The sequence below is a fragment of the Setaria italica genome, chromosome V (assembly GCF_000263155.2).
Source record: "Setaria italica strain Yugu1 chromosome V, Setaria_italica_v2.0, whole genome shotgun sequence".
Classification (NCBI taxonomy): Eukaryota; Viridiplantae; Streptophyta; class Magnoliopsida; order Poales; family Poaceae; genus Setaria; species Setaria italica.
In genome coordinates this window covers 42,079,027-42,092,383 of record NC_028454.1, presented here as the reverse complement: position 1 = coordinate 42,092,383, position 13,357 = coordinate 42,079,027, and the positions used below count along the sequence as shown (strand labels likewise).

Sequence of the window (13,357 nt, the reverse complement as noted above, 5' to 3'; positions counted from 1 at the left end):
TTCCATTTGTATTCGCATAAGAGGATATTGTTTTCAATTTATCATACCTGACACTTGATCTTAATGTGGTTCCTCGCCCCATTCTCCACTGTCTTGTAATGTGAGTCTGTCGCAGCGTACAATAATTCTGACCCCATGGGAGCTAGTGGGGCTGTTGAGTGTTGACCAAGGTCCAAGCATGGTCCTTTTTGGAATCAAGATGCAGATTGGCATGTTCCCGGGGACTACATAGCTTCGTAGGTTTACAGAATGATGCTAGATTTGGTCTTCCATCTCCATCTCAGCAGTCTTTAGATGTTTCATATTTTGAGAAGGCTACTTCAGCTTTCGTTTCTTTGTTTCACCAAGATGATAATATGCGTATGACATGTTTGAGGTCCCTGTGTTTGATCGCTGCAGGCTGATCCACCAGTGGCTTGTAGTGGCCAAGGGCCATTCATGTGTCTCTTTCCTAGTATTGTTAGGCTCCAGTCACCTCGCAAGGTCACTCATGTGCATCTGGCTGCAATGTTTAGCAAGCTTGGAGTTGGGACTTGGGAGGAATCAGGAATGAGCAAAACGGCACGTTTACAAACGATGCCACGGTTATGAAGGACTGCAGCTATACGTGCGGCGAAGACAACAAAATAGTACAAATTGGCCTGGTGCTCCGCTGATGCCCCCCCTCCTGCTGCTTGGTACCCAGCCCGACATTGCCATGTGATAGCTGAACAGGACTCGTGCCAAGAACTGGCCTTGATTCCTTTTACCAAGCCCCGCCCTGCTTTTCTGATCAAGTGACCATGAACTATTCTGCGGTAAATCTTGGCTCTGGCCTCTGTAATATAACTGCTGTTGCTGCTGGGTGAGGTTTAGCATACTGTGTTCTCTGACCTTGATAGCTTGATGTTAGTTAGACGTGGTGAAATTATTTTTAACTGACAGGTGTCGACAGGCTGATGATCATGCAGGCGCAACTGTTCTTTATTTAAAAAAAAACTTCAAGCACTGCGACAGGTTCATCACATTTTTGGTGGCTGGCCACTGACTGTTGCAAAACTAAAAGACAGATCGGTCTCAGCGGATCACTGGCCGTTCCACGCTGAAATGAAAAGACTAAGCTTATTTATGGGGAGGGCCACAGCAGAAAATGGGCTCTGTCGGAGGTCTCCAGATCGGCATAAAATCGCCTCGGTCACTCCTGTCTGCTACTACTTTGCTTCACCGTTATCGTAGACCGACCAGGTAAATGAGCTCTGCAGAAATTGAATCTTGCCCTGTAACTTTGGAGGTTTTACAGTGATCGCTTTGCTTGTTTCTTTGTTAGGGTGCCATTACCATTTCTTCTTTAACCTCAGTTAGTTGACAGTAGGTGAAACACTCCGTTCAACTCACTGGGACTGGTTTTTTGGGGAGACAAATAGTCGAGATCCGTTTTTGGAGTTCGTTTTGTTTCAGAGGTGGCATTTTCTGCGTCTCTAGTATTATTTCTATAGGACAGCCTCTGAGCACTGCTGATGCAGCCTCGCTGTGCTTTGCCTCCCCCCATCTTCCTCGTGAGAATTTTAAAGGGAAGCGCCCAGCAGCAGCCACTTCTCGGCTTCTCGCTGCCTCTCCTCCTAGCTGCCAGCAATCTCTTGCGCTACCCTGCACAGAGAGACCTTGAGGCTGAGGCAGAGCTAGGTTGGCAGGCAAGCAAGCTGCATGCGTGCAATGCCTCAGGTGGACTTGGAGAGCCTGGTGTGCGGCGTGTCGGGCGCCGGGGCCGGGGACAGGAAGGTGTCGTGCGAGACGGTCATCGCGGGGGGCAGCGGGGACGCCTCGCCGCCGCGGATGCCGCCGCCGCCGCCGCCGCCGGACCCAGACTTCCCGCCGGACTCAATAACCATCCCCATCGGCGACGAGGCGGCGTTCGTGGAGCTGAACCCGATATACGAACGGGACGACTCCACCAAGGGCAGCACCAACCCCAAGTTCGCGGCCGCCGTCGTGGCCAACCCCGTCGCGGCCAAGACGCGGTCCAACTCCACGCGCGTCGCCGGCGCCCCGGCCGCCGCGGCCGGCACCACGTTCTTCGGCCTCCCGGCCAAGATCCGCCCGCCCTTCTCCCGCCGCCGGCCGTCGCAGGGCCGGATCTTGGCAGACAAGCGCTCCGGCGGCGGCGGCGGCGGCAGCACGAGCAGCCGGGGCGACGGCGGTGAGGTGGAGCCGCGGTCGCCCAAGGTGTCGTGCATTGGCAAGGTCCTGTCCGACCGGGAGCGCCACGGACGCCGCCGGCGCCGGCGCCGCGGGTGGTGGCACGGCGTGGCGGCCATGTTCCGCTGCGACGGCTGCTGCCGAGCACCCCGCAGCGCTTCCAGGAAGATGGCGTTGGAGGACGACGACGAGCATCAGCCAGGCATTGCCGGAATGCGGAGGTTCAAGTCCGGGCGAAGAGCCGCTTCCTGGGGAGAGGAGGCCCTCGCGGCGGCGGTGGCGGCGGTGGCCGAGGAGAGCGAGGAGAAGGCGAAGCCCGACAGCCAGGACGCTGAGCAGTGGTCCCTGCGGCCGGTAAATTAGGTTGGGGCGACTGGCGTGGGCGGGAAACGATTGGACCCGGGAGATTGTCACCGCTGGGCCCCGCTGTAAGTGACTGCTGGCTACTGCTGCTGTGGTTGCCAATAGGTGAGCCCGAGGCGTCCGTCTCGAGCTGGCCGCCGCATCGTCCGTCACCGTCAGCGAGGGATGGGCTCCGGTTGGCCGGTGGCGATCGGAGACTGACCTAGAACTGCGAGTTTTTTGGATTTCGGTGGATTGTTTCTGCTTGGGATTTTGCACCCTGTTTGGAAGAGCTTGTTTGTTGAAACTTGAACCAATGATCGGTGTCCTACGCACTATGCTGCTGTACATACCTCAGCAAATGCGCACAATGCGTTCCGCCATTCGCGCGTCTTCCTCTCTCTTTCACCGCAACTGTTCTACAGACTTCAGACTTGGCACTGAAACTGACACATTTGTTCAGCTCCATTGTTCTTTTCTTGCCTGTGGGATCGTTCGAGGCCAATCTCGAGCTCACCAAATTGCACACGGTCAAAGCCGGCTTCACTTTCGGTTTGGTATACGCCGCCGCGTCCGCACCCCAACGTACTGCACGGTAGCGGCTTGACCGCTTGATCGCTGATGCCTTGTAGCCGCCGGCCGCACCGGTGCACGGCCGCGCCACACTTGTCCTGCTACGGCACTAGGCCGGCCTCCTATGGACTTTTGTGAGGTCTGAAATCATGAAATGTGTGCAAACGGTTGCGAATCGATGCTTCATTGTTCAGACCTGAAACAAACCCCGTTGGTGACGTGTGTAGCAAAGATAGCTGGCCTCCTCATCAGTTCGGACTTCGGAACAAGATCCTTTTCCTCCTTTTTTTTACAAAACCTGTTCTTTCCGTGAACAGATTTCTTAGTTTCGAACTATTAGGATAAATCCTTTCTCTGATGTAATGAGCAAGGAGATTTTGGTACCACAAGCCACTTGATCACATTTGGATTACTATTGAACTATTGAACTAGTCCATCACTCGTACTCCCGCATGAGCCAATATTTTTAAAAGATATTGTATTTAAAAGTTATTTGGAAATTAAACTCCTCACTAATAATCAAAATTGTTTACCTACTGCTCTCTCATTTTTTCAATACTTCAACATAATACTCATATAAATGTGTACTTATCTTTATCTAGTATGATTGATTTTTAATTAGTAATTACTTTATACACTTTTTCATCCACATTCACACTTTTTTCATTTTATATCGCATCTCCGTATATTGTGTTTAGTATAAAAATCAATATTTTTCATCACCTCCTCACATACATGTATAAATGGTCTATATGGTGACACTCATCATGCCTATATACCTAAACTCAGTATTTCTATATTAACAATGACATAAATAGATAATTTAGAATCATATATTAGTTTAGTTTTGGATATTTCTGTATGATGCACATGAAGATAATGAGATTAATATTTAGGTATTTACTTTAGGTTATTTGTAATAACGACATACATGGTTAACTTAGATACAAATTCAGAATGACATTTTAAGTTATGTTTTATAATGCGTGAGTAGATTAGATGAAGATTATGATGTTACTTTAGATTATTTTTTTATAATGGTAGAGCTCGATAATTTAGATATATGTTTAGGATTTATTTTATAATATTTTCATAATGATATTGGTGGGTAACTTTTTAGAAAATATAATGGACCAATGACTAAGATTATTAGAGTTTACATGATTGATGTTTAATGTTTCTGATTTTTGTGAGAATTTTTAGAATTTATCTTTTTTTCTAGCATGTCTCGTGAGACTTAATGCGAAGTATCCAATGAAAAAAAGAGACCACATTGCTAAAAAAACCTATTACCTTGAGCTACTTCTCATTTGTTAAATATTCAAACACAATACTTATATAGATATATACTTATCATGTTCATCTGATTGTGATAGATTTTGGTTAGTAATTACTCTATAACGTTTTCATCCACAATTTTAATTATTATATCATATATCAATAGTGTAAGACATAGACAATTTGCAAATCATATATTGGTGTATAGTTTTTAATTAAGGTGATTTGTATTCAAATACAGGGTTACCTCATGTTGTTTTTAATAATGTCATATGTGGGTAATATAAATGCAAATTTAAGGGGTTACTTTAAGTTATTTTTTAAGTATTTGTGGTGGGCAATTTAGTTGTAAATTTAGGAGGGTTATTTTAAATATTGCTTATAATGGCATAATTGGGTAATTTTGATAAAGATTAGAGCTTTAGTTTATTTTATATAATGGCAGAGGTGGTTAATTTAGATATAGATTTAGGGGTTACTTTAGGCTATTTTCATAATGGCATAGGTGGGTAATCTTTTAGAAAACATAATAGATCCAATGACTATGATGATTTGAGTCTACCGATTAATGGCTAGCTGTTTTGCTTTTTTGTGAGAATTTTTAAGATTTTTCTCTTTTTTTTAGAGTGTCTACCTAGTAAAATATCTGGTGAGAATCAGTATGTTCTGTTGTTCTGTTCTGAAGGTTGGTGTGGCGGATGCAAGAGGCAATAGCCCAGGATTTGGCATGGGTGTAATACAGGCTTTAGGTCAGTGTGATCCAACCTCGACCATCATAGTTCTTGGACCGTATTGCGAAGTGCATATCTTACTTGCACTTGCCGCGAGTGCAATAGAAATTTTAATTTTATTAGTACTCGTTACTCGAAGAAAAATCAGTACATAGAAAAATGAGCTGAACCGTGTAAACAATCGCTAGCGATGTGCCGCTTAAATAAACGTCGATTCATATACATCCTCCGTCCCAAATTATAGATCGTTTTGTTAATTCTAAATTTATAGTTTCTTCTATGCATCTAAATTTCATTACGTATCTAGAAGATCTCAAACATATAATTTAAAATGGATATTATAAATGGAGGGAGTAACATTGACCAATGCAACTGTACGTGCTCCATCTGTATCGATTTCTGCGATGAATAAATGCAATAACCTCAGCACGAACAATACAAATAAATGGATACAATTACTCATTTGCTTGCTGATGCACTGTTCATCTTGTTCTTTCGTGCTTTCAAAGTGACACGACTAGCTGATCGTCAGCAACAAGTACACTCCTCTACTGTACCCTTCCTCCACGATCACAGCGCAGGCACATCACGGATCGTCTATACAGAACAACAAACTGTCTGTCATGCGTCATCATAAAAGGAATGCACAGTGAGCAGGAGCCTGTTATTTGTTTGTCCACTGCTGATGTGTTTGTCCACTCCAGCATGATTTCCAGCCTGTTATAGAAGCATGATTGAAAATTCTTTAAATCATGCTGGAAATTATTAAGGAAGAACTCACGCTGGTAGTGCATACTTCTATAACATGCATGCACAACATTTCAATATTCTCAACTCAGCCTATATTGTGCTTATACCTAGAACACCTGAAGCAAAAATGATCACTAATTATAGGCCTAATAGCCTGACAAGCAGCATTGCGAAGATAATCTCAAAATTACTGGCCAACCGGTTGTCAAATAATCTGAACATGTTGATATCGAGAAACCAGAGCACCTTCATAAAAAAACGAGTGTACATGACTATTTCCTTTATACCCAATACTTGATCAAAGATTTATACCGAGGAAAGAGGCCGGCTCTTTTCCTAAAGATAGATATTGCAAAAGCTTTCGACAAGGTCAGATGGGACTATCTGATGGAAGTTCTAGAGCAAATGGGGTTTGGGGTAAGATGGAGAGAATGGATCACTATACTTCTGTCCTTTCATCATCGTCAGTTTTGGTAAATGGATCACAGATGACAAAGTTCACACATAGGACAGGGCTTCGACAAGGTGATCCTTTGTCACTCATGCTGTTCATTCGGACACTTGAACCGCTGCAAAGACTCTTAGCCATGGCCGAGGAAGATCAAGCTTTATCTCCAATCAACAACAGAATAGCCAAAATTCGAATCAATTTGTATGCCGATGATGCAGCAGTGTTTGTCAATCCGGTGAAAGAAGAGGTACAAGCAGTCAGGGAGATATTTGATATCTTTGGAAGAGTGTCAGGACTCAACATAAACATTGCTAAGAGTGCTGCATATCCAATTCGTTGTGAAGGGATAGATTTTGAGGATGTCTTGCAAAACATGCCATGTCAACTGAAAAATTTTCCATGCAAATATTTGAAGCTTCCACTAAGCACAAGACGACTGATTAGAATTGAAGTGCAGCCACTTATTGACAAAATTGCAGCCAAGCTCCTGGCTTGGAGAAGCAAGCTTCTTGTAAAAGCAGGTAGACTCACACTTGTGAGATCGATCCTAACATCGGTGCCCATTTACTTTCATATCAGTGCTGAAGGTATAGCCCTGAGTCCACCACTCCATCTGCAAGACTTCTTTGTCAGTAATCAGTGTGTCTCCATTAGCTACTTTCACCAGCTTTGACTTCATGGTTGTAGGTGTAATGCTATATTTATGGAGAAAAGCAGAACTGACAAAGCTATGGGAGCTTCCACTATCCACCAACAACAGTATAATCTTGTTTTTCACCATTGCCATGAGCTATGCATCTCCTTTATCAGAACCAGAGATTGCATTAATAGATAGTGAGTAGAACTTAGCAGCCAAAGAATCCTCAATTGCCAACTGCTCTAACACTTCGTCTGTGAGAGGAACATCCAGATCACTCACCACTAGTGCATTCACCTAAGCTCTGGGATGCTTGGAACATTTGGATAAATGAGTAGCATCAAAAGGTTCCATACAATAGCAGCACAGATTGTTTGCCTTGCAATAATTCCTCTTCTGCCTTTCTTTACTGAACTGCGAAGGAGCTGGAAAGTGTTTGATGTCTTGTTTACCCCCAACCAGAGTAGAATCATAGTTCTTGGGCCGTATTGAGAAGTGCAGAACTTACTTGCACTTGCCATTTCTTTGCAAGTGCAATAGAAATTTTTATTTTATCAGTACTTGCTACTCGAAGAAAAATCAGTACACAGAAAAACGAGCTGAACCGTGTAAACGATCGCTAGCGATGTGCGCTTAAATAAGCGTTGATTCATATACACCCTCGGTCCCAAATTATAGGTCGTTTTGTTAATTCTAAATTTATAGTTTCTTCTATGCATAAATTTATGTATCTAGAAGATCTCAAACGACTTATAATTTAAAATCAAAGGAGTAACATTGACCAATGCAACTGTACGTGCTCCATCTGTATCAAATTCTGCGATGAATAAATGCAATAACCTCAGCACGAACAATACAAATAAATGGATACAATGACTCATTTGCTTGCTGCTGCACTGTTCATCTTGTTCTTTCATGCTTTCAAAGTGACACGACTAGCTGATCGTCAGCAACAAGTGCAGGGCAAGCTAGCTACTACGTCAGTACAGATGACTCCTCTATCTAGTGCTGTACCCTTCCTCCACGATCACAGCGCAGGCACATCACGGATCGTCTATACAGAACAACAAACTGTCTGTCCTGCGTGATCATCAAAGGAATGCACAGTGAGCAGGAGCCTGTTATTTGGACAAACACATCGGACAGCACAATATGATCTTGTGAACCATGAACTGATACTCGAATAATGCATCCAGATGAGTGACCAAATAGGCAAATAGATACTACCCATGATCTTAAATACATAATGTTTACAACAAGCTGATTATTTTAAAAATAAAGTATTTAGCTTATCCTAAACGTCACGGAGAGAGTACTATTATACTAGTATATACGAACTACTTCTTCTACATGGGGACACTGGGACAGGCATAAAGGATGGATTAGGATAGTAGCTCCAGCATCCCGATCCCGGGAATAAAGTCCCCCAGCCTCCAGCCCTCAATTTCAATCACACACAATGGCGCATGGATGGAGAATAAACTTTCCCACAAGGGCACCAGACAAAAGCGCAGATATTCGTCGAACCACTCGTGCATCCTCTTTCGAGCAAACGGCGCCACGCCCGCATCATTAAGCCCACAGAAGAGAGTTGGTTAGCTTCGAGCTCTCAAGAAGGACGTCCTCCTACCTGCACTACTGCTGCAGGGAGGCCGAAATGGGCCATGCATCAGTGACCAGCCTGCCAAACAGCGACGAGTGGTCGAGAGCAGCATGCATCGTGCTGACCAAACGCCCTGTGCGCGGGGCGAGGAGGCTGCTGAACCCTATCTCGTCGGCATGCGTACGCGATGGTTCCCTTGCGGATGACGTGAAGCTTTTTCGACGGCTGTCGATGCTTTGGTGGTTCGTTCGGGCGGCGCCCTCACCGGACGGACGGAAGGGACCAGCCGCAACAGCTGCGCTGCGCTGCTCTGCTCTGCTGAACGGACCTGAACGGACGGGACGCCATCGATCCGTCTGTGGGCAGGCGGGCACGACGAGTACGTTTGCCGGGGATCACATGGTTCACCAGAAACTAATCGCCAAAGTGTCGCGGCCTGGACACGACCTGTTACCTAACCACACTTGCTATCGGATTGGGAGTTGGAATTTTCTCATTGTCATGGGGAACCTGGTGGTTTTTTCCCCCTAAGCTTGTTTCGAGATTGCGTCAGCAAATGGAAGAGAAAATTGAGATGGGTTCGGTGTCAGTTACCTCGCTGTCAGTGAGGGGAGGCAATGCACCATAGCCGGCAGTCGGCACCGGCACTGAAGGGTGGCGGTGACAACGCGGCCCGGATTGCGTCAGTCGGAAGGGAACCCGCCAATGATCTGCGCGCCTTTCTCTCTGTGGGTGGTACGTGTGGAGGAAGCTCAGAGGAATAATGCGGCGAGTAGGAGAACCACCCCCGTCGGAAACGTTATCTGCAAGCGATCACAAAGATAAGCAAATCTTCTTCTTCGTTGTCAGTGCCAGAAGAGAAACCAGATTGGGAGATGGTCGTTGCTTGGTTTTGACACGCCTCCTTTCAGTTTCAGTTTCAGGCTGCCGCCATAGGTTACCTACTGGAGTGCCGGTACCAAGCAGCTTTGGAAATTCATGCGATACGCGGCTAAAATGTTTGGTTCGTCCATCCGGTCAAAAGCTCAGGAATGCCCGCGCTTTCCTCGATGCCCCGGCCACCGATGGAGCTCACTTTTAGAGGTTTCCACATCTCGATAGGTTTGTGAACAGAGAGGAAAAGGTTACCTTTTCAAGAGCATTGCTGGGGGAATAAGAGAAAAGAGCAGAGCTTTTCGGGCTGTCTCACTGTCGTGCCAAATTTCCGAATCTAGGCCTACCCCATGGTTGAATTGAAATGCGTGCTTCCGTATACAACATTACAAGGTATCACTGACTAACACTATGACTGTAGGAGTATTACAATAGCTTGCAGCAGCAATAATAGTATCACGCGCTCTGTCAAAAATGCTGTGCTTACCGCCAATTTGGACGAGGAGGAGAACATGGACGTGTAGTACGGGTTCAGAGACCCGCCCGGACCAAACCCGCCGCCGCCGCCGGAGCCGGAGCCGGAGCCGGCGTTAATCGCGTACACCGGCGAGCCGTTGGGGTAGAACAACCCGTAGTTCCGTTCCGACGTCGGCCCTGGCTTCATGTCCTCGTTGAACAGCGCGAAGACGTAGACGTCGATGGGCACGTTGGGCTTGAGCGGCGTCCCCTGGTTCATGGCGATCCTCTGCATCAGGTTGCCGTTGTACGCCGCGGCGTTCTGCACAGTGGCGCCGGTCTCGTCCTCGTCGCCCTTGGACGGCCACCCGGTCTCGGAGATCCTCACGGCCACGTCCGTGTGCCCCATGGCCTTCATCGCCGAGTACACGGCGTCGATCTGGGCGTAGAGCATGTTGTCGTAGCCGAGGTTGGTGTTTGGGTCGCGCACGCCCGGGTTGGGCTCGAACAGCACGTACGGCAGCGACACGCTGCCCGGGCTCGCCTTGTACGCAAAGAATGGGTAAGCGTTGATGAGGAACGGCGACCTCGTCTGGCCGTGGAAGTCCAGGATCGGCTGGATGTACTCGGCGAGGTCCTCCCGGAACGCGCCCGACGACGGCGGGAAGCTGGTGGCGAGCACGTTCACGGAGTGCGCGGACGACACGGTGACCTGGCCGCCGAGGCCCAGGTCCCCGAGCGCGTCGGAGACGGCCTTCATGGCGGGGAGGAGGCTGGACATCATGACGGTGTCGTTGCTGGAGAAGACCTCGTTGCCGACGGTGACGCAGGTGATGCGCGTCGCCGGGATGTAGGGCTGCACGTGAGTGGCGACCCACTGGCGCGCCGCGGCGGGGTTGGCGGCCATGGTCTGCAGGTTCTCGTTGCCCACGGCGATGATGAACTCGACGCCGGTGTTGGCGAAGGCCGTCAGCACCCTGGGGTCCGCGTCGTAGAGCTTCACCTTGTTCACGTTCATGGACTGGAGCAGCCCCGCCACCCGCGTCGGGTCCGGCAGGTCGTTGGCGATCTGCCCGTAGTTGATCCCGAACTTCTGCTGCGCCGACACTGCGGAAACACACGCCGAGCTCAGCACTCAGTAATCGCGCACTAATTGCTGTTTTTTTAGAATTATCTGATTGCTGTCTTTTTCATCAACGGAATTCAATTTCATTTTCAGACAGACCCATGAAATACCTTAGGTACCAAGTCGCTTTCGTGATTAAACGGCAGAAACAAAACGAGAGAGAGAGAGAGAGAGAGAGAGAGAGTGCCTTATACCTAATCAATAATGTATGCAAGCAGATGGGATGATGATCAGAGCTAGAACATGGGTCGCTAGTGAAGTGTGCGGTTTCAGAAAGAAATGATAATATAACAGACCAGCAGTGCAGTGCTAATACGTGGGACTGTTCGCTTCAGCTTATAAGCCAGCTGAAAAGCTGAAACGGCTGATTTGTTGTGAGAGGAAAACACTGTTTAGTGGCTGATAAGCCGGCTGAATAAGCTGAAGCGAACATGCCGACGCTCCCCGCGTACCATCGGGACTTCGGGAGCATGGGTGCACTCAGAGCTGAGGTAGCAACCGGGCTCAATTAATCGCAACTCGCGAGAAAATGACCGCTTAGTTGTTTGCAAAGACAATTCTAGCCCGTTTTGACGGATCTCAGGCGGTCAGGCCTCCATACTCTGGTTCATAGCTTCTTTCAGTGCTGCCCTTACTGGAAATTGTAACCATTCCTCAAACTGTCGACTAAAAAGAAGCCCGTATCTCTATCCATATAATAAGAATGAAACATGAACTGAGTGAGCATCATGCCCAGAAACTTGAACGAACAAGAAGAACTCACGGAGGCGGACAGCACTAATCCACAGCAATGGCGGCAAAAGCAGAGCACGAGCAAGAACAGACACACAACCGACAGCGATACAAGCAGGGAGGGCGGGCGGGCGAGCCGGCGACCGAATTACCTGAGACGAGCGCGACGGCGAGCTCGAGCGCCAGGGCTAGCAGGAGCGAGGAGGCGCGGACGCGGAGCCCCATTTCCGCTTCGCTTCCTCCTCCTCCTCCTCCTCCTCCTTCCTCTGTCTGTTCCTCGCCGATACGGGGAAGGTAGTTAAGTTACGCTCGCATTTAAGTGCGGTACAGCCTCCCTCCCGTCCAGACCGGTGGCCTTGCCGGGCGGGGCCTCCGGTTTTATACTCCCCGGTGACGGCGCCCACCTCCGTCAGTAACTTGCGTTTACATGCAGGGGTTACCGGTGAGGAAGAGAGAAGAAATATCTTTTGCCTTGCCTCCTTTGCTCAGGTCGGCCGCCCCGGCGCGTCACCCCACCGCCTCTCCGTGCGCGCGTCGGTCGCCGTAGTTCCTTTACGCTTCCGGCGCCTGCCCGCCCCACTTCTACCATGCTTCCGTTCCCCGGCGAGAATGATTTCGTTTTGCCTCCGGCCCGGCACACTCGCAATGGTCGGGAATTTGGTATTTCCAAATTCCACAGCCCGGCTGCTGCTGACCGTTCCGTGCGCCCACTACCCACAGTTCCTGCATACGTGTGCGGCGCCACGGGCTTGGTCATTTCTCCCGTGCCCTGACAAGTTTGACATCACGTTTCATGTGTGACTTGCAGCAGTGAGATTAGACACTGTTCAGTCTCTGTTTTTTTCTTTTCCCGGGGGAGATATTTTCCCGTTTGCAGTGGAACACTGTTCTGTGTTCTCTACCGGTCAGGGAGGGTTTGCAGTTCGCACGTCACTAGGCGCAACAGTCATCGCTCGCCATTGTCTGGTCTGATCTGAGGAAGTGACTGAGGGGTGTTTGGATCCTGGAGCTAAAATTTAGTTCGTGTCACATCGGATATTCGGATGCTAATTAGGAGGACTAAACATGAGCTAATTACAAAACTAATTGCGGAACCCCTAGGCTAAATCGCGAGACGAATCTATTAAGCCTAATTAATCCATCATTAGCGAATGTTTACTGTAGCACCATATTATCAAATCATAGACTAATTAGGTTTAATGGATTCGTCTCGCGATTTAGCCTAGAGGTTGTAAAATTGGTTTTATAATTAGTCTATGTTTAATACTTCTAATTAGTGTTCAAACATTCGATGTGACAGGGACTAGCGATCCAAACTTGAGTTGGGCTGCTGGCTGGGAACTGCTCGTTCCCTCGGCGGGACACGGGGAGAGGAATCCTAGAAGCAAGCGAACCCTCTCATCCGTTTACACTGTACGAATCGAAGGTAAACTATTGCTGCTTCTTGATCTCTGGAGCAGTCTGAAGAGAACCAGACGGTGTGGAGTTGCGGACGGCCGTCTTTGCTTATTTTAACAGGAAGGAAGCGCGTCTTTGTAGGATACCTGAAGAGAGCGATCTGCATCGTATCCGGCAATCATGTCTCCCCCAAGTTCTCACGCCTCTCTGAATTAACAAAGCGAAGAGGGCA

The 13,357-nt window shown here is 48.1% G+C and overlaps 2 protein-coding genes across 5 annotated transcripts; one reads left to right on the top strand and one right to left on the bottom strand.

Annotated features, from left to right (window-relative positions):
* The first annotated feature begins 981 nt into the window (after positions 1 to 981).
* Positions 982 to 2,834, top strand: LOC101777052 (putative histone-lysine N-methyltransferase PRDM6). Its single transcript, XM_004970609.3, has one exon. It carries the CDS (start codon positions 1,684 to 1,686, stop codon positions 2,536 to 2,538), a length of 855 nt encoding a protein of 284 aa, XP_004970666.1. The 5' UTR covers positions 982 to 1,683; the 3' UTR covers positions 2,539 to 2,834.
* A 4,907-nt stretch (positions 2,835 to 7,741) lies between these two features.
* On the bottom strand, positions 7,742 to 12,097 carry LOC101775969 (glucan endo-1,3-beta-glucosidase 14). 4 transcript variants are annotated; one of them, XM_022826872.1, is made up of 4 exons: positions 11,880 to 12,096; positions 9,901 to 10,976; positions 9,135 to 9,343; positions 7,742 to 8,017 (listed from the first exon to the last, which is right to left on the bottom strand). In XM_022826872.1, exons 1-3 carry the CDS (start codon positions 11,950 to 11,952, stop codon positions 9,293 to 9,295), a joined length of 1,200 nt encoding a protein of 399 aa, XP_022682607.1. In that variant the 5' UTR covers positions 11,953 to 12,096; the 3' UTR covers positions 7,742 to 8,017; positions 9,135 to 9,292. The 4 variants fall into 4 exon arrangements, with proteins under 4 accessions (XP_022682607.1, XP_022682608.1, XP_012701917.1 ...); XM_022826873.1 differs by having other exon boundaries at positions 7,742 to 8,012; XM_012846463.2 differs by lacking the exon at positions 9,135 to 9,343 and having other exon boundaries at positions 7,744 to 8,017; positions 11,880 to 12,097.
* Between the last annotated feature and the right edge of the window lie 1,260 nt (positions 12,098 to 13,357).

Coding starts and splice junctions, on each gene's coding strand:
- LOC101777052 (XM_004970609.3), top strand. CDS start 1,684: ATGCGTGCAATGCCTCAGGTGGACTTGGAGAGCCTGGTGTGCGGCGTG.
- LOC101775969 (XM_012846463.2), bottom strand. CDS start 11,952: ATGGGGCTCCGCGTCCGCGCCTCCTCGCTCCTGCTAGCCCTGGCGCTC. Junction 10,977..11,879: donor CGCCGTCGCGCTCGTCTCAG/GTAATTCGGTCG, acceptor GTGTTTCCGCAG/TGTCGGCGCAGCAGAAGTTC. Junction 8,018..9,900: donor CCTCCTCGTCCAAATTGGCG/GTAAGCACAGCA, acceptor ATGATCACGCAG/GACAGACAGTTTGTTGTTCT.